The 24,405-nt window shown below is 35.3% G+C and overlaps 1 protein-coding gene across 1 annotated transcript in view; it reads left to right on the top strand.

Moving 5' to 3' along the window:
• LOC150099970 (rac GTPase-activating protein 1-like) overlaps positions 1 to 24,405 on the top strand; it is a 196,729-nt gene that overhangs the window by 14,407 nt on the left and 157,917 nt on the right. Inside the window, exon 2 of the mRNA XM_090402719.1 lies at positions 13,271 to 13,377. Within this exon, the coding sequence (XP_090258845.1) occupies positions 13,281 to 13,377 (97 nt within the window). The 5' untranslated portion in view covers positions 13,271 to 13,280. The remainder of the gene's footprint in view (positions 1 to 13,270; positions 13,378 to 24,405) is intronic.

Raw genomic sequence — 24,405 nt, 5'->3', positions numbered from 1 at the left:
CCTTGAAGCACAAAAAAAAAAGTCACAGAACATAAGACACCAACAATCAAGTAGTTATGAAAATTACTCAAATAAACAATTGCCAATGCTTAAACCTTTCAACACTCATTTATACAAATTAAGTTTGTTGCCCTTGATACTTTGTTACCACCAAATGTTCTGAACTTATTAATTCCTTTAACTGCTTCTTTCGAGATTTTAATCTTTGTAACTTCATCTTGAACCTATAATGAAATAACACTGATAAAAATAAATCATCCTCAAAAACCCAGTCCTAGAAGTAAAAAGAAAAAAAACCTCCTTTCACATCTACTTTACCAACATCTGAAGCATTAACAACATAAATGATATTCACCATTACTTAGTCATCCAGATCAGACCTCTTACTATAGAGAGTAACCCAAATGACATCTACACCCACTATTGTTCAGATTATGCATTTCACAATTCCTTTTGCCACAAGAATGTGTACTGTGTCTTTGTGAGATCTGATATTGCTTGCTAGAAAGTGACTAATTTAGAATCTTCTGCTTTTGGCTTCCTCTGGCTCAAGGTTTTCTTCCCCATTTAGTAATATTCAGGGTTGATGTATTTGCAATCTGCTGCATTCACCAGTCTCCAAACTCTGAAACCACTCTGATCTCTTCACCTTCCTTTTCACGAGGCTTGAATGTATGCAATCCAAATAGTGAGATTATCTAGATTACCTTAATATTCACAATTCCAGCTGGTTCCCTTTTTCCAACCTTACCAAGCTGCAGAAGGATTTGCTATAAGCAGTGACCTAATGCAAATCATACATCTACCTACTCAAATTCCTGATAACTCTCTTCATTTTCTCAATGCTTTTAATTTCTTTTTAACCAGTTCTTCCAAATACACTGTAGAGATCAACTCTCCTCTCAGTAACTTAGATCAGGGCTGTCCAACCTTAGGTAATCCGAGGGCCGCATTACAATGCATATCTAGTAATTTGGTGAGCAGCAGCAGCGACACAACCTCGATAGCTGAACAAACGAACAACACTAATTGCGCACTAATCACGTGCTGACGTTCCCCATGAGTGCCTGGAGCATGCGTGTTGGAACAAAACAGAGTAAGAACACTTCTTTGACACATCCAACATCGATATTATCGATTAGTGAAGAATTCAAATATCTAATATGCATTCGATTCAAATTGTTATTTTATTTTTTCACTCGTGAAAATCAAAACCCACAGGCGGACCACACAAAATTGCACCACAGGCCGCCCTCGGGCAGTGGTTTGGACAGCTCTGGCTTAGATCATAATCTGGTGCAAGTCTCTTCTCTCAGAGAATTCACGTCCTCCAACCACTCCAAGCCATTCCCACTAATTTTTGCCAGCCCATGCACATGTGTAAAACACTTTGTGCTCAAGTTTCCAGTTTCAGACTCAGTATGTGCGCACTCAGTAGCCTGTGCCCAAAATAGCAAAAGTTGCAAGCAACAATTAATTTTAATGGCAATGTTGGTGTTACTGTTTCAACACATTTGTCCTCCTTCATCCATTGTCTATGTAGACTGTTGGGGCAATATAAAGGTGATAGTCCTGACATAGTTACTCCTTTATATTTTTCTTCAGACATTTCTCACCAGTTCTATAACCAGTTCTTTTCTTCAGGTTCTCATGACGTAAACTCGTCACATTAATATCTTCCTCAGCCTTTTAAAAGCTAGGCATTCTTTTATTTTACCTTGCTCTTGTTATCCTTGTTTATACTGATTGTAAGTTCTTTGATCACATAGCTGTAAAATGTGTCTACTGCAATATTTGATAATCCTGCAAGATTTCCCTTTTATGGTGTCAGCTGCTTCTAACATTGCTTTGGAAAATAGTTTGTATTCATTTTTAATCTTTCTGAATTCTTCTAGGAAAGTATTCAAGCAATTAACAATGTGAAATTTATATTGTTCTCTGATACGAGGTAATTTCATTACTATATCTTTTCCATTGTTTTTGGTTCTCTTTTATTTGTTTTAATGTAATATTTCTCATATTAATGTTGCTTTTTTTTCATCTGGCCATAACTTGTAAAATTTCAAGCACTAAATTAATTTGCTTAAATCTGCATAGCTACAAAAATCCATCACCATTTGTACCAGTTCAAGTGACTGAACTGTCTAGACACTCCAAACAAATGTTTCTGCAACATGCTGATGTGAGCATCAGCTTAGTTCGCCCATACAACACAGGCTACAGGTAACTAATCAGTGTATTAAGTTGGAATAGGTCCGAGTAATATTGGAGTGGAAACATTGAAGAAATAACTAAATACAATAAGTGCCAAGTATGATTTATCATATAATGTGTTTTATAGCATATTCAGAAACTGACTAAATTAGAAATTCTGAAAGCAAAAATATTTTGTGCACTGTTATTAGGCATGTGTGCTCCATTTTTGACCAGCGTGCATGTGCACAGTTTAGAGGGAACATAGTATGGTCAAAAACTGACTAAATTAGAAATTCTGAAAGCAAAAATGTTGTGTGCACTGTTATTAGGCATGTATGTTCCCTTTTTAACCAGCATGCATGCGCACAGTTTAGAGGAAACGTTGTGTTTGTTGCTACAAAGGTGTCAAGTGGGATAACCTCCAGAATTTATACTCATCTTTTCATCATCTAACCATTGCTGACTGAAAAAAACCTTCTCTGAGTGAATCACAGAAATCAACCTCATTGTGCCTTGTTCAGCAGAAAGTGTGCAAAAAGCTGTTGAAGAAAAAAAAAAATCAGCTTACTGCAGGTGGCTTGCATTAAGAATCCCATCTTCATACTCAGTGTGTACTGAAGTGCACAATAAATGCAAAATGGCCATCAGCAAATCTAATCTGCATTTCATAAAAGCCAACAGTGGAAAATTTGCCTCCTGTCCAAATGGAAGCTGCGTTCTGGTCTCTTGCCAAGATGATTGGACAGCTTCTGCTCATCTGTAACAATAGTATCCCAGATGGTACTATTGTTACAGTACCCAAAAATAAAGCTAACCTCCTGGTATTCACTTTTTTTTCCAAACTCATGCATAGATGATGAAGACAAATATCTTCCTACCTTGCTAGTAACTGAGCACTGTGTGCCTCCTGTGGTTTTTCAGCGAAAAAAAAAAAAGAAGCATAACAAGAATACTAAATGACACTAAAAATTTCCTTGTCCCAGTGGCATCGCTCCATTTATACTCAAACATTATGCTCCAGAGCTAATCCATTCTCATTTATCTCTTCATTCTGTACGCAGCTGTCACTTATCTCAATACATTGAAGCAAGTATGTATTCAACCTATTCTAAAAAAAAAAGCAATAGACACTTGCCATCCAGCCACTGAACAGTTATCATCACATCACCCCTCCCTGTGGAGCACCTGTTCGTGGTAGAGGGGGACTTCCCAGTGATGGTATTGGCCCTTTTCATTCTTCCTCTTTTTCTTTACTTTTCTTTCCATATTCTTTACTTCTCTGGGGCTTTTTTTTTACTATCCTTTCTTCCAGACCGTTATCGCTGGGGATCCAATGCCCTGCTGACATGTTTGCTATGTGGTGCAACCCATGGACATCCAGAAAGGGGGGGGGGTCCTGGTAGTCTTGCATTACTTTGGCCTCTGCTTTGGCAAGATGGGCAGTCCTGGATGGCCTTACCAGGATCAGTCATCTAGTGAGCATGCCTGCAATCATCAATGGAGTTGCACTAAGTCTCTCACTCATTGTCTGCAGTCAAGATCCAGAGCTTGCTGTATAGCATCAGGTAGTGGCATTCCACTCCGTCATTGCTTGACGGTCAGTGGGTGTCCATGTGTGGCTCCATGGTTGGTGGGGAGCTCTGGCACTAAACTAAAAACCCCTCGAGCATGAATTCTTCATCCTCAAACATTCCAGGGCCCTAACAAAGTCCCAACCAAGTACCGATACCATAGATAAAGCATTTAGTAACAGAAATAGGAAACAAAAGATGTATGATATTAGTATAAATGTAGCAATGTTTTTGATCATCCACACACAACAGGCGAAAAGCCAATAGGGAAAATGTCACCCTTCTTTATTCAAAAGGGTTTAGAAGGACTGGCAGAATTTCCCAAAACTGTTAAGAAATTACGCTTCGGTGATATCCTTGTGGAAACATCATGTCAGCAACTGAGAAACTACTAGGAGACATCAGTGGGTAGAATACTAATCACAGTAACACCTCATAAAACACTCTCCTCTTATAGAGGAGTGATATCAGAATGGGATCTCCTTGATGTTGCTGATAAGGAAATATGTTCAGAGCTTAAGGATCAGGTGTGACAGATGTGAGGTGTGTCCTGATATGTAGGGATGGTCACTTGGTTCCAACCAAAACATCATCCTTACTTTTGATCAGTATAGTAACGAGAGTATGAAGCGTCCCCCTAACCCAAAAAGACAAAAAGTTTGAAAAATTTAAATGTAACAAGTTAAATTTTACTAAATGCAATATGTTAAATACTTGCTATTAACCCCATCAAAATGATTGCAGTGTGTTGCAGAATTTGTGTGTCTAAAGCGGCATATTGCCTAAATTTAAAAATACAATATAAAATAGTGGACTTATTTTTATTTTTTACGTTTTGCACCCCAAACCTAGTTGCACCCGTGGCGGGCACTCTTTTGCCACGCCCCCGTTACGGCACTGCTTTTGATACACCTAAGCCTCCAACATCTGTAAAAGCAGGGTATCTCAACTGTCCTGTTGGAGCATACATCCCTAATCTACTAAGATGCTTTAAATGTCAGAAATATGGGCATGCCCAAACTGCCTGTTGTGGGTATGCCACCTGTGCCTGATGTGGTAGTAAAAAGCATGATAACAAATTTTGCTTTACAAAAAAACTAAATGGGTTGAGTGTCAGAAAGATCATTCAGACTTACTTTCATGCATGTCAGAAGTGGAAAGATGAAAAAGAAATACAAAAAATTAAAACAGAACAAAATATATCATATCATGATGTCAAAAGGAAGTTAACTTCTGCTATGCCTGTTTTGAGATCCTCTTATGCTGAGAAAGTAGAAACTAAGAAAATGTCAGCAGCATCATTGACATTTTCAACAGTTCAGGAATGGTGACCTTATCAGGTCATCATGCCTGAACTTTATGTCTGCAAGTGCTTTTCTGTTGAGTGCATCCACACATGATCTACGATCTTACTCCAGAGACAACTCCAAAAATGGTTTCATTTAATGAGAACCCAATTGTCAAAAAAAATTATGGCAAAGATATCATTTAAAGATAAACCATCAGAAAAAATGGATGCTTCGGTATGCACTGAAAGTAAATTAAACTTTCCAACTAACCCTGACATATCAGATGTATTGAATATTTTACCAGAGTAAGAGATGAACACTGGCCATCCATACTTTCCAGAAACAGTTGATAAATATAAACCTGACAAAGGTAGACCCTCAACCTTTCAAAAACCAGTCTCTCCATGACTATAAAGCCAAAACAATTGGAAAAGTTTTACAATTGAAATATCGTGGGTTTCACCAGAATATCGATGATAACAAGATTTTGTTGCAGAAACACAAACCTCTCTGTTTCTGTCTACAGGAAACATACTTAAGACCCAATTGGGATAGAACTAGCAGTGGTCCTGCTCATGGAGCTATCCTAGTGGGTAGTCATACTTCTTTCCATCATGTCTAGTTCAGTACTGCTCTGGAAGCATTAGCGATTTGTCTATCCTGTACATTCATCTATCCTGAACATACTGTAATAAAAAATTTCTTATGGAATTTCTTATCATAGTATGTTCAATTTATTTACCACCTGAGTTAAATGAAATCGATCCTGATAACCTTATTATTATTATTACGTGACACCTCCAGGGAGTCCAAAGACTCATCGAGGGAGGACACCTACTCCACAACTCTGTCTCCACCACTCAATCCACCAACGCCATCTACCACCAGCCACCACCACTAGTATTTCCACAGACAATCACAAACATCCATGCCCACAGCGGGATTCGAACCCATAGCCTTTTGGCTGGAGAGCAGATACGCTAATCGCTTGGCCAACCAGGCAGGCAACTGCCTGAATCTTATTAAAGCCACTACCAGAGCTTTATTCAAATCATGCAATGGAATTGGATGGGATATCAGCATGAGTAGTGAAGGGATGCAAAAGAGTTAGCAATGTCTATTACCAGGTAGTTCATCCTGAGTCTCAGTACATGCATTAGACTCAAGTGAAATGAGTCAGAAGAGAGAGGGATTATCTATCAAACTGCTCTCCTCTGTGGAGATTCGACTCTTCTATTTTGTGGACACTATCCCACAAAATCATTGAAAGAATTCTTGGCAATAATGACCTCTCCCTTTTGAATAATAGACTCAATACTTTCTTCCATATGCCAGTCTGCAATCAATCTTACAATCTTCTCCCCTTCCATTCTTCCACTGCTTACATGGGATGTTGAAGAGAACATATATGAAAGCAATCATTTTCCTGTTCTATGCACGTCTTCACAGGAACCATGTTCCTCTACATGAATGTCCATATAGAAAATGGACCAGGCTGACTGAAACATTTTTTCCCATCTAGCAAAATTTAATGCTGATACAGCTAGTCAAACCCTATCAATGAAGCAGTAAAGTATGTAACAGACTCATTGTCTAGGCAGCAACAGTTTCCATTCTAAGAATATCATCTTGATTTCCACTCTACCCAAAGTTTTTTGATGTTGAAAGTTTATTTTTCACTTGGTTAGAGTATAATAAAATTAGTTTAATCCTTTATCCAAGTGTGAGCAAACAAAGTTTACACCTGAAAGTATCTTCAGGACTGGGTTAAGGTGGTACAACACACTCTACCCAAAGCCTTGGTGGAACCCAGAATGCCAGACAGCCAAAAAAAAAAAAAAAAAAAAAAAAAAAAGATCAACACAGAGCATGGGATATATTTTGTAGAATAACTTTTAAGTATATTCAAGCCAGATCACGTTATGTGAGTCATCAGAATCAAAAACAATCTTGATCCAATTTATGTCATCAATTACTCAAATGGTCAGTGCAAAAATTGTATGGGATAAAGTCCAGAAAATGAAAGGTAGATATAGAACATACCATTTGTCAAGCAAAAGAAACAAAGGCTAAATTTTTCTTCCAATGGACCTGAGCCATACAATCAGCTATTTGTTAAATGTGAACTAAAAAGAGCTCTTTTACCGTTTCGCCCTAGTACAGTATGGCTTAATGAAATTCATTATGAAATGATAAAACATCTACCATCATCTTCTATGGATCTCCTTCTCTTAATATACAATAGAATACTTGCAGAGGAAGAGTTTCTGGATTCTTGGCATAAATCAGTTGTCATTGCTGTCCCAAAACCAGGAAAGAATTGAACACAAGCAAATTATTATCGACCTGTTGCTCTGACCAGCTGTCTTTGTAAGATAGAGAAGAAAATTTTTAATGCCAGACTTCTGGTATTCAGAAAGCAATGGTCTTCTCTTCAGTACACATGTGGCTTTCATAGACATCGTTGAAAATTTATTTATCACTAGGTTAGACTATAATAGATTTAGTTTAATCCTTTATCCCAGTGAGAGCAAACAAAGTTTGCGCCTGAAAATATCTTCAGGACTAAATATAGTGTTGTACTATCTTATCCAGTAAGTAGTGCAACACCAAGGCAACTCGTGGCAAAGGTGGAGCAAGCTACCAGGCACTTCTAACCCAGTATCTCCCATAATGCAAAACACATTTCCTATGTGGATATGTATACTGTTATGCATTAAAGGGATTGGCCATCTACCCAGACTAGTTTCGACCTTTATTGAGGTCTCTTCAGTGGGAGCCAGGCCCAGAGCTGGAGATACCAGGCAGAAGCAGTAGCAAGTCATCTGTGCCTATGGGAGTTGCCAAAAGGTTTATCACCTTTTGTAAAAATTACTCTGGATTTAGAGAAAGATGTTGAAAATTTATTTATCACTAGGTTAGACTATAATAGATTCAGTTTAATCCTTTATCCCAGTGAGAGCAAACAAAGTTTGCGCCTGAAAATATCTTCAGGACTAAATATAGTGTTGTACTATCTTATCCAGTAAGTAAGTGCAACAGTTTTTGCACTACTTACTGGATAAGATAGTACAACACTATATTTAGTCCTGAAGATATTTTCAGGCGCAAACTTTGTTTGCTCTCACTGGGATAAAGGATTAAACTAAATCTATTATAGTCTAACCTAGTGATAAATAAATTTTCAACATCTTTCTCTAAATCCAGAGTAATTTTTACAAAAGGTGATAAACCTTTTGGCAACTCCCATAGGCACAGATGACTTGCTACTGCTTCTGCCTGGTATCTCCAGCTCTGGGCCTGGCTCCCACTGAAGAGACCTCAATAAAGGTCGAAACTAGTCTGGGTAGATGGCCAATCCCTTTAATGCATAACAGTATACATATCCACATAGGAAATGTGTTTTGCATTATGGGAGATACTGGGTTAGAAGTGCCTGGTAGCTTGCTCCACCTTTGCCACGAGTTGCCTTGGTGTTGCACTACTTACTGGATAAGATAGTACAACACTATATTTAGTCCTGAAGATATTTTCAGGCGCAAACTTTGTTTGCTCTCACTGGGATAAAGGATTAAACTAAATCTATTATATTTCATAGACATCGTTTAACTTTAGACCATATGGTCCATTTAGAAACTTGTATAAGAGATGCATTCCTGAAGCAAGAACATCTGGTTTCAGTTTTTTTTTGACATGGATAAAACTTATGACACAGCCTGGAGATATGGCATATTAAATGACCTTTATAACCTAGGTCTCAGAGGACACCTTCTTGTATTCATTAAACTTTTTGTCCAGGTTAACTTTCCAAGTTATAGTGGGAAGTACACTATCTCAGCCATATCATCAAGAACAGTGTTCCTCAAGACTGTCTTAAGTGTGACACTTTTTGCTCTCAAAGTTAACTCAATCACTGAATAGCTCCCTTCCACTGTAGACGATTCTTTATATGTTGATGGCTTCACAATTTACTGTCACTCTTGTAACATGATAGTAATTGAAAGACAATTATTTGCATTTTTTTTCAACAGAAAAAAAGTGTCTGTGTACACTTCTGTTGAAAATGCACTCTTCACCAAGGATTTGAATTTAAAAGAGGGCGAACTGTTACTAGAGTATCAACAGAAGCCAAGTTCTTGGGACTCATCTTTGACAGAAAACTTACATTCCTTGCACATGTTCATCAATGAAGAGAAAAGTGCAAGATAGCATTGAATCTCTTTCGCACTCTATCCTCTACTTAATGGGATGCAGATCGATCTTCATTGCTTCATCTTTATCATGTGCTTATACGTTTAAAGTTAGATTATGGATCTCAAGTCTGTGCTCTGCAAGGGTTGAATCCCATCCATCATCAGCATATACAGATAGCTGCTGGTACCTTTTGCACATCACCCACTCAAAGTCTTTATGTTAAAGCAAATGAACCGGCTCTATCACTTAGACCGAAATGGTTATCTCTTAATTATGACCTAAAGATAAAGTCTCTTTCAGATAATTTTACATGGACTAGTCTCTTTTCTTTGCATTGAACAGCTCAATATTACACATTTCAGACTGCCATATGTCCTTTTGGTATGCATATTAAAAAGACCATGCAATCTTTTGGCATGAATGTGAATGTTGACAATATTGCCTACACCAAACATAACAGCATTCCTTCATGACAGGTTTGCACTCCATCCTGCAACCTCTCACTTTGTCAATTGCAGGTAGACATATTCCATCTGTCTACCTGCAATTGTTTAATGCACACAGAGCAGCCCACTCTGATTTCTTGGCCACCTATACTAATGGCTCTCAAGAACTAACACCTGTGCTGCTGTTTCTTTATTACTATCGCCAACAAGATCCCACCTGATTGCAGTAATTATACAGCAGAGTTGCATGCCATTCAGCTTTCACTTGTGCATATAAAAGAAAACCACTATCAAAAGTGTGTAATTTATACAGACTCATTGAGCTATAAATTGAATATACCAAGAAATGATATACTTGGTTTAATCCTTTAACCAAATGTAAGCAAACAAAGGTTGTGCCCGAAGTATTTTCAGGACTAGGGCAACTCATATATATAGAAGCTGATGACTTCACATTACTTACCTTAGTATCACATAATGCAAAGCACATATCCTTATGGGTATGTATAATTCTATGCATTATACATATTTTCATATACAAGTTACCAAAAGGTGTCACACCTTATTATTAAATTACTCTGGATTAGAAAAAGTTGTTGGAGGTTTTATCACTTGGTTAAACTATAAATTAAAGATACCAAGAAATTATATAATTGGTTTAATCCTTTAGTCAAGTGTATACAAACAAAGTTTGCACCTGAAGTATTTTCAGGACTAAGGCAACTCGTATATAGAAGCTAAAGCTTTGTTTGCTTACACTTGGATAAAGGATTAAACCAAGTATATAATTTCTTGGTATCTTTAATTTATAGCTTAACCAAGTGAAAAAACTTCCAACAGACTCATTGAACTCTTTACAGACTATTTTCTCTCCTATGTATAATTCACATCCAATGCTGTATGAGGTGTTAAACCTCTTGTACAAAATGAAAACCCTTAATTTTGATGTTCTGTTGTGCCGGATTCCCAGCCACATTGGAATTAAGGGAAATGAGACTGCAGATGCAGCTGCTAGATCAGCTTATTATGGGATGCAGATACTATTTGACAATATATACAGACTATCTCCACGTACTATTTGACAATATCATATACAGACTATCTCCACGTACTATTTGGCAATATCATAGACAGACTACAGACAGTTTATAAGATCAAAAGCTAATTGTTCAATGGCAGTCCTCATGTCAGGAAGCATTGACAAACAAATTACATGATATTAAGCATTCTAGTCAATGTAGAAAGAGAAGAGAGGAAGTTGTTCTTGCTACAGATCACAGTCATCTTACACATTCTTATTTACTGAGGGCTGATGATCCACCTGTGTGTGTGTGTGTGTGTGTGTGTGTGTGTGTGAAAAATGCAATATGCATCTTACTATTTATCATATTCTGGTGCATTGCCAGCACTTTACATGAGAGAGGAATGAAATTTTTACCTATCTAGCCAAGCCATATATACTCAGGCAGATGTTATCGGACTCAGACAAATTGCATGATGCTTTTAACCTCTTACAAAGAATTAATTTGTATGAACACATTTGACTGTAATTTTGTTTATATATAGATACTGCGTTACTTAACTTAATGTTTGTGCATACATATTATTTTCTAATTTATCTTTGACTGTTCATGTACTGTTGTAACCTTGATCTTGTGTACTGCTGTCACCTTTGCTGTAATTTTCTTTATATGTAGATACTGTATTAACTTAATTTTTGTACATACATATTATTTACTAATGTCATTATAAAATATTAATACCAGAAACACTTACATTTAATATTTTCATTGTTCATATATAAATAACATAATGATGCTAACTGGTGCTAAGAGTTATGAAGAGATAAAAAGGAAGTCACAAGACAGGATGTTGTGATGTGCTGCTATATTTACCAATCTTCGGATTGATGCACCAAAGAAGAGAGAAAATTTTCAGCTAAGTTTCATATCTATTGTCAATACAGTTATAGGAAAACTCAAAAAAGAACAATTTAATTGAAAGCACATGATATTATGTTCAATATTGGCTGAAGGAGAATAGCTCCATGTGCATTAATAGATATTCAAAATAAATTACAATAAATTGATTTAGATACTGCATTGCTTGACTTGGTTTTTGTACATACATATTATTTGCTTTTATCTTTGACTATTTATATTGCTGTAACCTTTGCTATGGCACGGTATGACCTTTGCTGTTCTTGCACCATAAACCAAACCATCACATCATAATATAGATTTTGATGTTCTGTTGTGCTGGATTCCCAGCCACATTGGAATTAAGGGAAATGAGACTGCAGATGCAGCTGCTAGATCAGCTCATGCTTTCTCCACGTACTATTTGACAATATCATATACAGACAGTTTATAAGATCAAAGCTAATTGTTCAATGGCAGTCCTCATATCAGGAAGCATTGACAAAGTACATGATATTAAGCATTCTAGTCAATGTAGAAAGAGAAGAGAGGAAGTTAATAATGGAGAAACTTATCGACAGTCAACTTCTCTACTACTTAGAGGCTTGCCAGTTAATCAGTGATCTTGATCCATGGCTGATCTCTTAGCCTTCATCACCCACCACTGAGCACTTGCTATGGAAAGGTTTAAAGAAACATGCTGTTGCCCTAAATGTCTCCAGGGTTTTTGATCATATTTAACATTGTGGCCTGCTTAACAAACTGTCTTCCTTGTGTAATTGGATAGTCAGTTTTCTCTTTGGTCATTTAGTGTGTATCATGGTGGACAGCATCCTCTTCAAGCTTTGCCACCAATTTAGGAATGTTTTAGGACTCCATTCTATCATCTACCTTCTTTCTCCTACGCATTAATGACTTACTGTCAATTGCCACCAATCCTATTCACAGCTATGTTGATGACAGCGTGCTCAATTCATTTGTTCTTTCGACAAACCATGTAGTTCTCAGACATCACAAGCATCAAGATCATCTGCAACCGGTTTCTTAAAACTGGTTTCCACACCATCCTTCAGTGAGGCAAGGACAATCTGGTTGCCTTCAATGCCACCAAAAGCAGTCTTGCCTTTTCTCTTGCAAAAGGTTCTCTGCTCGCCTTTCTGTCAGTAACACAAATCTCTCTCTCTCTCTCTCTCCTTGGACTGACATTTATCTTCAGGTTCTCCTGATGTAAACTCTTCACATTAATATCGTCCTTGGCTTCTAAAAAGCTAGGCATTCTTTTCTTTTCAAGAAGCTTTTTTGTATTCACCCAGATGCTAAACTATACAAATCCCAAATTTCATAGAAACAGGAATTTATTAGTTGTTACCTAAATAAATAAATTACACTAACTAGTTTTATCATCTGAATAAGAACTAGTGGTTTCTTCAAGGCTAGACATACTAATGCAAATATAAATACAAAGTTGATTAAATGCTGATAAATCAGCATTAGACTTTCATTGTATAACTTTTGACTTAAAAAATAATTGAATATATTTAGTTTTCTGTATGAGATAAATATCGCTGATTGTGATTTTTGTACAAAAGTGGAATCATGAATAGCAATTTTCTACTTTTTGATGAAAAAGGTGCATTTTTTTTTTTTCCCCTTAGGTTATATAACATGGCTGTACCAGCAGTAACTCCAAAAATGTCACTTGTGACACAGTTTGATGACTTATGTCGATATTCTAAGGTTTTAATGGAAGGAAATGAAGAAGGTATGAAATTTTTTTTAAAGTTAGCTAATAAATATTGATATACAGTATCATGTATTGTATATTTACATTTTTGTCTGTAGGAATAAAAATTATTGTTGTTATTATTATTATGTGACATCTCCAAGAAGTCCAAAGACTTATCGAGGAAGGGCACCCACTCTACAACTCTCTGTCTCCGCCACTCACTCCTCCATCTACAGCAAACCACAACCACCATCATCTACTACCCACCACCATCACTAGTGTTTTCACAATCACAAACATCTATGCCCATGGCAAATTTTCAGAATTTTCAGCCTCATTCTAAATGCATTTAGAATACATTATTTTCTTCACACAATTTAATTTATTATTTATTTATTTTTAATTTTAAAACGTCATCTCATTCTCTGTCAAGTTATTTGATCACAGGTGACTGTGAATGAATATGTTAACAAGTTTCATTTCCAGAGAGTTAGAAATAAAACTTCTGGATCTGAAATCCCTAATTCAAATAGTACAGCATTCCCTTTTAAAGAATCACAAAAACACTTGCAATTTTAGTTGAGGGATTTCTCTAAAAGCCATAATGTAAACCAGTTATCTTCACTTACTTCCATCCTCTTATCTCCTTAAGGTTTGGAACTTTATTTTTCTTTTTATGTGAAAGACTTCAGAAATATCCATTATTCAGTTTAAAAATCACCCACGTTTCTTTCACAGCAGTATATAGTGTTCTTTTCACTCCACTATGTGTCACACATTTTTTTTTGTTTGTCATGAAGCAAGAAAAATGAGCTGCCATTATGTCATAATTGTGGTGCTTTACTTGAAAATAGTAAATCCTGCATAATTGAAGTATGCAAAAGTATCATGAGTACATTTACAGTAATAAGTACCAGAAAACCTCCCTTAATGTGATTAATTAATCCATCAATTAATGTGCGCTAAGTGAATAAATAAACAATAGGCATGATTATAATTCATCCATAAGTTAGTGTAAATTTGAAAAAAAAAAAAAAAATTACATTATAAGCTATATTAGAGGATAAAATCACCAAAGTTAATAAAAATAAATTACTTATATTTTTATTCAATGTCTAAACATTGGATTGGGCTACTTTTTTACAAAAAAATTAAGTAAAGATGTTTGAATCATGCTCCACTTTTTCATCTTGTCATGCAATATGCGATAGTTAGTGATCGCTTGATCAAGATTTCAGCAGACTTCAAAGCTTTGTTCCATATCAGGATCAGCATCAAACAAAATTTCCTTAGCATGCTCAATGTGAATGAAAACTAGCTCACGTTCTTTTCCAGTTAGTTTCTTGGTCGTAACATTCTCTTGTTTGCACTCCTTATCTTCCTCTCCTTCATGTGAATGCTTCTAGTTGAAAGAGATCATTCTCACATCTTCGTTATCCAGTTTATTAAATCCAAGTTCTTTTCCAATTGTACTGATTTCTTCAACAGTGTTGGATCTTAGATTTTGCACATGATAAACTAACATAGGCTTGAGTTTAAAGTCACCTTCTGCATTGCCTCCTAATAAAAGTGTTACTTTATATCCTGGTTGAGAGGCTTCAGTTTTAGCTAGGAAAGATTTTGTTGGCATACATTTCCAAAAGACTAGTTTTGTCGACACTAAATATTTGTTGATCGTCATAATCACCCTCCTGAATTATCCTTTGCAATTCTTCAGGAAACTTGGCAGCAGAATCTTTATCAGCACTAGCAGATTCCCCAGTTATTCTTACATTATGTACCCAAGTTCGATTTTTAAAATGGTCAAACCATCTTAAACTTGCAGTAAAGCTTTCACATTCCTCTTGAAATTTGTTCTCTTTCAATGATGTGAAAATATTAAGAGCTTTTTCATGAATATTCCTTGTACTAAGAAGTGTTCTTTTTTTGATTACAATCTTCAATCCAGAGTGATAGAAGACATTCCATCTCGATCATTAAATGGTTTCTGTTTCGGGTGATCTGCAGGAAAGAAGCAGTAGCAACTTTTCCTTGTTTTTTGTACTTTTTGGTCTTATTTAATAAAGTCCAAACTGTAAACTCGCTGTATCCCAGGTCGCACACAATCATTGTATTACTAGCTCCACTTTCATGTCTCTTATTAACTTCCAGCTTTACCTCTAACGTAATTACTTTTCTCTTTTTATTACTGCCGCTTTCTTTATCAGTATTTCTCTTTTCCATATCAGGGGGTTGAATATAATAAAGCCTTATAGGTATCTAAATTAAAGTAAAACAAAGGAACAGTGATTGAGCAAGAGAACATAGTTCGCACGTGGGCTTGTGATGATAGCCTTGAGTTAACTGCTGAGTGTTGCTGGCCACTGGCTGCTACATTGACAAGTGCTACTGCTCGCTGCAGATTGGTGACAAAAAATTTCGCATAACGTTATAAAACCGCATTAACTGATCAATCACTCGCTTAAAGCAGGAAATGTATCATTTTACTCAGTCGCACTAATTGATTATCGCGCATATCGAATTTGCGTTAAGCGAGGTTTTCCTGTAATAATAAGTAAATTCTAATAAGTTAATTTTATAATTGAATCAATATATTCGTTTGGTTCAATATAAACCTTACATGTATATACCGTAAACACTACGTATGTAATAGACAATCTGTTATTAAAATAATTAAAAAAATGTGCATTTCTCACAATTTCATTAACAAAATAAACCAGTATTTATGAACATAAAAATTAAAATTGGCACAATCTAATTAGATACCGTAGTACATCTTATTCTTCTAACACCTTTACTTCTTAGATACATGTGCAACTTATATAGTATTGTCCTAAGCCTATTTTCATAGATTACAACAAGAATTAGATTAATATAATTAAATACTTGAACATCAGGTCAAAGACTGGATCATGTGACAGTGTATTGTGAAAAGTGAGTCTGGCTCTACAGAGAGTACTACCTACTTTTGTTTTTTCATGAATTTTATTGTTTCACTTTCCTATTAAAAAAAAAAATTAGATGATTTTTATAAATTAACCCTTCAGTACAAAGAAGAAATGAAAAAAAAAAAAAAAAACACATCAGTTGTGATGAGCTGTGTTAGTTCATGCATTTTGATCCATATTAAAGGAAAGCATATCTCTATAATCACATGTAAAGTATAATGAGAATTAAAGAATGTATTATTTTGTTGGTTATCATAACATGTTTGTTTTATGGCTAGTATATTTAAGCTGTATTTCTGAAGCCCTACCTAATTGACAGTGATGATGAATTACATTTGAACACTTGTACAAAATTGAAGTGTTTTAAAGCTATGAAATCTTTAAAACACTTCAATCTAAGATCCACTCTATTTTCTATTCTGTTAAATAAAAAAAAAATAGTAGTAAGAATAATAATAATTCTGCTCACAACTTACTAAATTCGTTTCACAACCTGCTAATGTATTCAGTATTATTGGTTGAAAGGACAGACACATTATGATGAGAAAACATTATTAGATATGCTATTTGTTACATTGCCTGATTATTCAAGTATCTTGCTACTCTCATGAGAGAATCTGAGTGAACAGTAAAAATTGGCTATGGAACAACCTTGGCTTCAGCAGAACTGAAAATATGTAGCATCAATGGAAAAGAAATGATGCTGGTAGAAGAATTCTGGAAACATCCTCTCAGCATAATTTGTATTATTGAGACAAATGGGAAATCCTAAATACTATTTAGTTAGATACTGGAGATCGGTGAAAGGAGGAAGCAGCAACAGTATTCAACATTAAGCGAGAAGATAAACTTCTAGAATGAGAAGCCATTTCAAGTATTGAGGGAAATTTTTAAAATGGAAAAATTGGACAATGAGACTTCTAAGTGTATGCTGCCACACAAGTGGTTCTAGATGGGAAGAAGTAAAGGAATTTTTTTGAGTCATTAGCAATGGCAGCTGACATAAAGGAAATACTGATTCTTGTTGAAGACTTAAACAGTGTATTAGAAATTGCATCCTAAATGTATAGAAATATTTTTGGAAAATTTAGACAGAGTGAAAAATGCCAATAATAATGGCAAGTGCCCACTGGATTTGTTCTCATAGCCTGGACTAGATATTTCTAATATGTTCTAGATGGCATTAGGAATGACATGATGTATTAATTCACATGGAGAGAGAAATGCAGAACAGGAAAGGTCTTATTAAATATGATTAGTGATAGTGGTATCTTTATATTTGATTGAGATAGAAGGCTATTAGGATTTGAAATAGGAAGTCACCACCACCTAGTGTCATGCAGGTTAAAAATAAGTATTCCATTAAAAAATGAAGGCAATAACTTGATTAGGGAATCAGGTAGTGAAGTTGTCTGCAAGGATAGCTCCAAGATGATACAGGCATGATGGACAAAAGAAGAAATCATATAGCAAGTTCCTGCCAAATAATTCAGTATGTGCTCTTAAACAATGTTGAAAAGAATGCAGGTAAACTAAATTATGTAAGAGTCACTAAACAAAAGTGATGGAAAGAATTAGAAGATAAATATCATAGTGATTAAATTTTTGGAAGCTTTCTAAGAAACTTGAGAAGAAAGAGTAAGTACAACAGAAGGAATTTAGTATAATGGAAATGCTGGAGTAGGTATTCAATGTCAAATGCTAAAGATATGTTAATATAAAAGCTTAGCAGTGTTTACACTGCATTAGCCAGAAAACATGGTCATATGGTTGCATTCCAGATGCATTTTTCATCTGAAAATGAGTTAGCCAATACTGTATGGACGTAGCAGGGTTTTCTCTCCTGGAAACTTGGGTTTTTCATATGACAAAACAGACAAACCTGCCTGAAGAACATATGCCAAATAGGACTAACCAATTTCAATCTTATGATAAATGGTCAAGAAATCATGGAAATATAACAAGACTTTTTTTTTTTTATTTATCTCATATCAAACTTATGATAAGATACATTAAAATTTGAAGACAAAATCTGCTGTAGACAAAACATTTTGTGTTTGTGTTTTCTGTTACTTTTGCTTTTATTTTATAATTACAGTGGAAAGTGTTTGCTGAGTAATGCAAAGTTTTGAAAGTTATTCATGCATGTACTACCACTATTCCCTCTTTTAACCATCACTAAGTGCAGGTTATTACTTGCTACTAAGGAATTGAATTCAGTAATATTAATTATTTCTTAATGTTGGATTTGCAAAACTTGGACTAATTTAGCAGCATGTAACAGAGAAATAGAGTACCTAGGGCCTCTACTTACACAGTAATTTCCTCACCCTTTCATATCCTGAGTTTTTTAAGGCTCTTCTACACCTTGTTTGCTTGCATTCACCAACCCTCCGTTTTTTTTTTTTTTTTTTTTTTTTTTAAATTTTATTTTTTATCTGAATTTTATTATTTGCTTATCTGAATATTAAGAGAGACCTCTAGAGAATCAGGAACTCATTGAGGGAAGACACATCACTTTTAGCTGTCATACTATTTCTTGAATTCATTCATACTACCTGCACTCACAGCCTCCGAAGGCAATCCATTCCAATAATGTGCCACTCTTTGAGAGAGAAATCTAGCTTTTATCTCCTTCTTTACTTCATTCATTCTCAACTTCCATGGATGCCCTCTCATTCTCTCCCTACCCTCCATAAAATGAAAAATTCCATCTACTGATATCCTGTATGACCCTTTCAGAAGTTTGTAAGTCTCAATCATATCACCCCTTTTTTCTGTTTGCTGGTTTCTGCAGTCAACAAATTCTCAATTGGTCGTCTTAATTTGTATTTCACAATCCCAATATCATCTTGAACACTTTTTTTGCACTGTCTCTGTTATATCATAAACACCACAGAAACTAGTACTAGACCGGTACCCCAGCGTCCATGTGAGGTCATATCAAGGCTTTGTAAAGAGTCAAAATGACTTCCTCATCCATTTATGTTAAGGTTTGTTTCAGCATTGCAATTATTCTCTGAGTTGTATTTGCAATCTTTGCTATATGACCCTTGAACTTCAACTTCCTATGTACTAAAATTGTGATATTCCTAACATAATCCCACCAATATAATATGACATTAGATCTCATAACAACAAATGCATGGCTTTACATTTACTAACATTGAATTGACAGCCATTTTCATATGTCCACAATTCCAGCTTATTCAAATCATTCTGCATATCAGCCACATTCCTGATTACCCAGCATATCTTTGCATCATCAGCAAAGAGCTGTAGCCATGTCAGATCCTTCCCAATGTCTTTATTGTAAAGATTGAATAACAATGAACCACGGATTGATCCCTGTGATTACACCACTGGTCACCTTAAATCTTGCAGACATGATCATATCCCTCCGCCCTTTATACCACTTTGATATCTGTCAGTCATCCTCTTATCCTTGCTAATATTTTATAATCCAAAACCATATTCTCCAATGCTATATCCATTCCCCTTTCTAACTGAATGGTAACATTATTATAAAATATGAGCAAGTTATTCAAATATGACCTTCCCTTAGTAAACCCATGCTGTTCGTTGCAAAGCATTCATTGTAAACCTTTCCAAAATCTTTACTACCACTCCAGAGATACTGATAGGTCAAAGGTTAGACACATCAGTCTTTGCACCACCCTTGTGCAATGAAAAAAAAGCATCAATCAATGCCAGAAGTACATATACAGATAATCCACCAAAAACTTTAGGTGTTGAATCCTTGAGTGATTTTAAGCAAAAAATAAAAAAAAATAAAATAAAATGAAATAGATGAACATGAGTAATTTTTAACAAATAAAATTAAATACCATACTAAACACTTATTTTATAAGTAGTAGTTAATTACTCTTTTAAGTTAAAATAATTTTAAGAAATGATCACAAAGCTAATGTAATATATTACTGCTTAATATAGGACTAACCATGATATATCTGTCTGTTACTAGACTTATAGTAATTTTAATAGTGTATTTTTGTCCTTTTTCTCTGATTGATCACATCAAATGTTTGCTGCATTCAGAATTCTCTGATGTAATGTGTCCTTGTTATTAACCTTTTGTGCATATGCTATTGCTTTCATTGCTACTTCCCAAAAGTGGTTGCATAAAGGCTTCTGGTTGATATATAGTTGGCCTATTAATCCACTAGATGATTTAGATAATCTGAAACATTGTTAGAAAAAATGTGGAGCTTCGTTATGTTAATACACATGTTGTCAGGTAAGTCAAGCAACATCCTGCAAAAAGTCAAAGGTCTCACAAGACTTTTTTTTGCAAAATTTTAAGATATGTTTTCATACTAACACATTCATGGAATGTTCATGGTTCAATTTAATTAGTTCTCACGTAATTCACACCATACACTTAACCAAAAACAAACACTGAAAATTTATACTTCTTGGCATCGATACAGAAGTAAATACTCTTGACTTAGTGCCTGCCAAAGAGTCATATATCTAAGTTTTTAACAGACTCACCAACGATATAAAGACAAAGGATTTATAACCAGACTTTGAAGTTTAGTGTGCTCCACATTATGGTGTTCAGAGACTTCTGAGGGTTAGCTGTGGACATTGCAATCATGTTATGCATCATGGCTATCTCAAGAAGAATATCTTTAATCCTCTTTAGACCAGTTTAGGATGTATGCAAATGCAAACTGACTCCAGCTTTAAGTTAAAATCAGACCACTTTTATTCCAAAAATTTGGAAAACAAAGTGATAACGATATTAATAATTCTGCATTGGCTGAATGGAACATAATGAAATTTGGTATTTAGGATCTCCAGTGCATAGTAAGGACATGCACACCCTTTGATAGGAAATACCTGTGTTTTGAATACTGTCTAGCTTGTGAAGAACCTTTATAAGGGTTTTTCAATTGACAATTAGTTGGTCTCATATTCGCAAGATCTATACAAGTATATTTGAGAAACAGTTGAGAATAATTGTGGAAGAAAAGCTTGGTGAAGAACAAGCTGAATTCAGGCCAAATAGAGGCTGTTAGGATCAGATCTTCACTTTACGACAAATAGTTGAGAGATCATTGGAATATAACAAAGATCTGTATTTAAGTTTTGTCGATCTGGAAAAGCCATATGACAAGGTGCCAAGAGAGAAGCTATTCAATACACTACAGTTATATGGTGTCAATGGGGCATTATATCAAGTCTTTATTTGATATAATTTTTTTCTAACTTTATACTTAGTCTTTATTTGAGTTGTAAGTCAGCAGTTAGAATTGAAGGAAGTACAAGAAGATGGTTTAATGTTAAATCTGGTGTGAGACAAAGTTGTGCATTATCCCCTCTGTTATTCATTATCTATATGTATCACATTATGAAGGAAAGTGGTATTAAAATGATATCAGAATTGGAGATGTTAATGTCAGCTCTTTGCTTTATACAGATGATGTTATACTTCTAAATAAATCCGCTACAAGTTTGCAAGATTCCCTGACTAAATTGAACAACTGTTGTAATAGATATGGTATGAAGGTCAGCATTAAAAAGACAAAGACAATGAAAATAGGTAGAATTGTTGAAAATGTCAACTGTGTTGTGAACAGGGAACCTGTGGAACAAGTGAAACATTTCAGCTACTTAGGCATTTTTATTGAAGATGATAAATTAAGTATGGAAATAGACAACAGAATCAGCAAAGCTATTATGGTGGGAAATCAATTGAATCAATTCATATGAAATAAGAGAGAAATTAATCAGAACACTAAATTAGCTGTATACAAGACATTGTTCAAACCAGTTTTAACTTATGGATCTGAGAGTTGGGTTAGAAGTAAAACACTTGACCAAAGACTAGAGACCGCAGATATGAGAGTCCTGAGAAAGATTAGAGGCGTGAACAGATGGCATCAATAGCAATATCATATTAAAAACGAGGATATTAGGAAAGAACTTGACATTGTCAGCATCCAGGAATGCGTTAGCAGAGCTAATCTCAGGTGGTATGGTCACTTAAACAGAATGGGCGAGGAAAGATTAGCAAAACAAGTGTTCTCTGCCAGGTTGGCAGGAAAACGACCCAGAGGAAGACCAAGATATAGGTGGATTGATACGGTACAAAGTGCCTTAGACGATAAAAATATAAGATCTGATGATGTTGGAGTCTTGACAAGTAACAGACTGATTTGGAGGAAAATTGTAGATAGGAAGTTAGTAATGATGTAATTTTTTCATGTAGTGCTGTCATATCCTGTACACCCTTTGTGGGTACATGTCAGGAATTTGATGACGATCATCATCATCATCAAATTCCTGCCATGTACCCTTGTACAGGATATGATAGTACTACATGAAAAAATTACATCATTACTAACTTCCTATCTACAATTTTCCTCCAAATCAGTCTGTTACTTGTCAAGACTCCAACATTATCAGATCTTATATTTCTGTCGTCTAAGGCACTTTGTACCATATCAATCCACCTATATCTTGGTCTTCCTCTGGGTCGTTTTCCTGCCAACTTAGCAGAGAACACTTGTTTTGCTAACGCATGACGTTAGCAAAAGACATTTTTGTTATACATTTTGATGACGATGGTCTCATATTCTCATACAGAGGGGTGGAATCCATCTTCCCCCCCAAAAAAACCTTGGGTTTTTCATCTCACAAGACATATAATATTAGCCAGATAATAAATGCATTTCAGACATACAGACCTGATATCCATTTGTAGTATTAAATTTCTTTGAAGCCAAGTAGAAAAATCTTTTTAAATCACAAGTTTTGTCACTTCGTTAGTTATTTAAAATAGACAATTCCTGCTTTTTGAGTTCTATGAATATGAAATATATATATATATATTTGTTCCGCACGGTTAGCCTAGTGGCTATGCGCTTCGCAACCATATGCCTGGGGAAGGAGTGTCCTAGGTTCGATTCCTGTCGGTTACGTGAGGAGCTGAAGAATCTTTCTCAGCCATAGCCAAGTTAGCCAGTCTAGGGAGTGGACAGCAGTGTTTTTTCCTCAGTTTATTCTGTGGTTTTTCATCTCGTAAAGCAGGCAAACTGGCCTTGAGAACTTAACACTACAGGCCATAGGATATACCGGGGAATAGGGCTGACCACCTTATCCTGTAAACGGATTGAGGTCCGATGAACAATGGACCCTCGACACCGCAAGGTAAAAGAGGGTATAAAGAAGATGAGATGATGAAGATGAGATGAGATATATTTATAATTTAATTTTAATTACTTTTTTTGTATTACTTTTTTACCTAGTCCAGAAATCCTGCTCTAGAGACCAACTATGAAAGTTTTCAAGTCACTTCAGGCCTCCAATAAGCAGAATGTGGTCTCGCACTAGCTGATGAAATTCATCTCCTACCTAAAGACAAGCACAAACATTCATGCCCTCAGAGATGGTTGAAGAGTAGATTATGCTAACCACTGAGCCAACCAGGCCAGCAATTGAATTTATTATTCTCTGGCTGATTTGCCTGTATGTAGGATGAAAGACTACAATTTCACAGAGGAAAATCCCTACTACCTCCATATACTTGACAAGAGATTATATTAGACAAGAGATTATATTATTGTTCTAACCCTATACTCAAGCCTATGCATAGTCGTGAAGTCACTTCAACTAGTCTATTTGTATGTGAACCTTGTGACTTCACGTTAATTGCCTTAGCATTCCATATCGCAAAAAAATATTATTGCATACAAAAAAGTATATTACCTTAAGTACTCGGTGATATGATTCACCCTTTTCTACTTGTATATGGAAAATATATGACTAGTATAATGACTGAACATTGGTATTTACTTGGGTCTGCCTACCACTGATTAGACCTCAGTAAAGTTGAAACTGATCTAGGTAGTGACTCTTATTATAATTGTTTTGAATGGAATACTAAAGCTTAATTGATTTAGAAATTAAGTGCTTTAGTATTCCATAAAGCAATTAATGTGAATTCACCAGCCTCTACATACAAATAGACCAGTCGTGAAGTTCCTTCACGCTATGGTTGGGTTTAGTTTTAAAACAAGATTATGATTTCTTGTCAAGTATAATATACATTGTAACCAATTGGAAAAGCTTTCCATTAATTCCTCCA

This window comes from Typopeltis vanoorti, chromosome 13 (assembly GCF_054136105.1).
Source record: "Typopeltis vanoorti isolate ZY-2024b chromosome 13, IOZ_Tvanoo_1.0, whole genome shotgun sequence".
NCBI classification, from domain to species: Eukaryota; Metazoa; Arthropoda; class Arachnida; order Uropygi; family Thelyphonidae; genus Typopeltis; species Typopeltis vanoorti.
The sequence above is the reverse complement of the archived record's forward strand: the minus strand, read 5'-3'. Positions and strand labels throughout refer to the sequence as shown.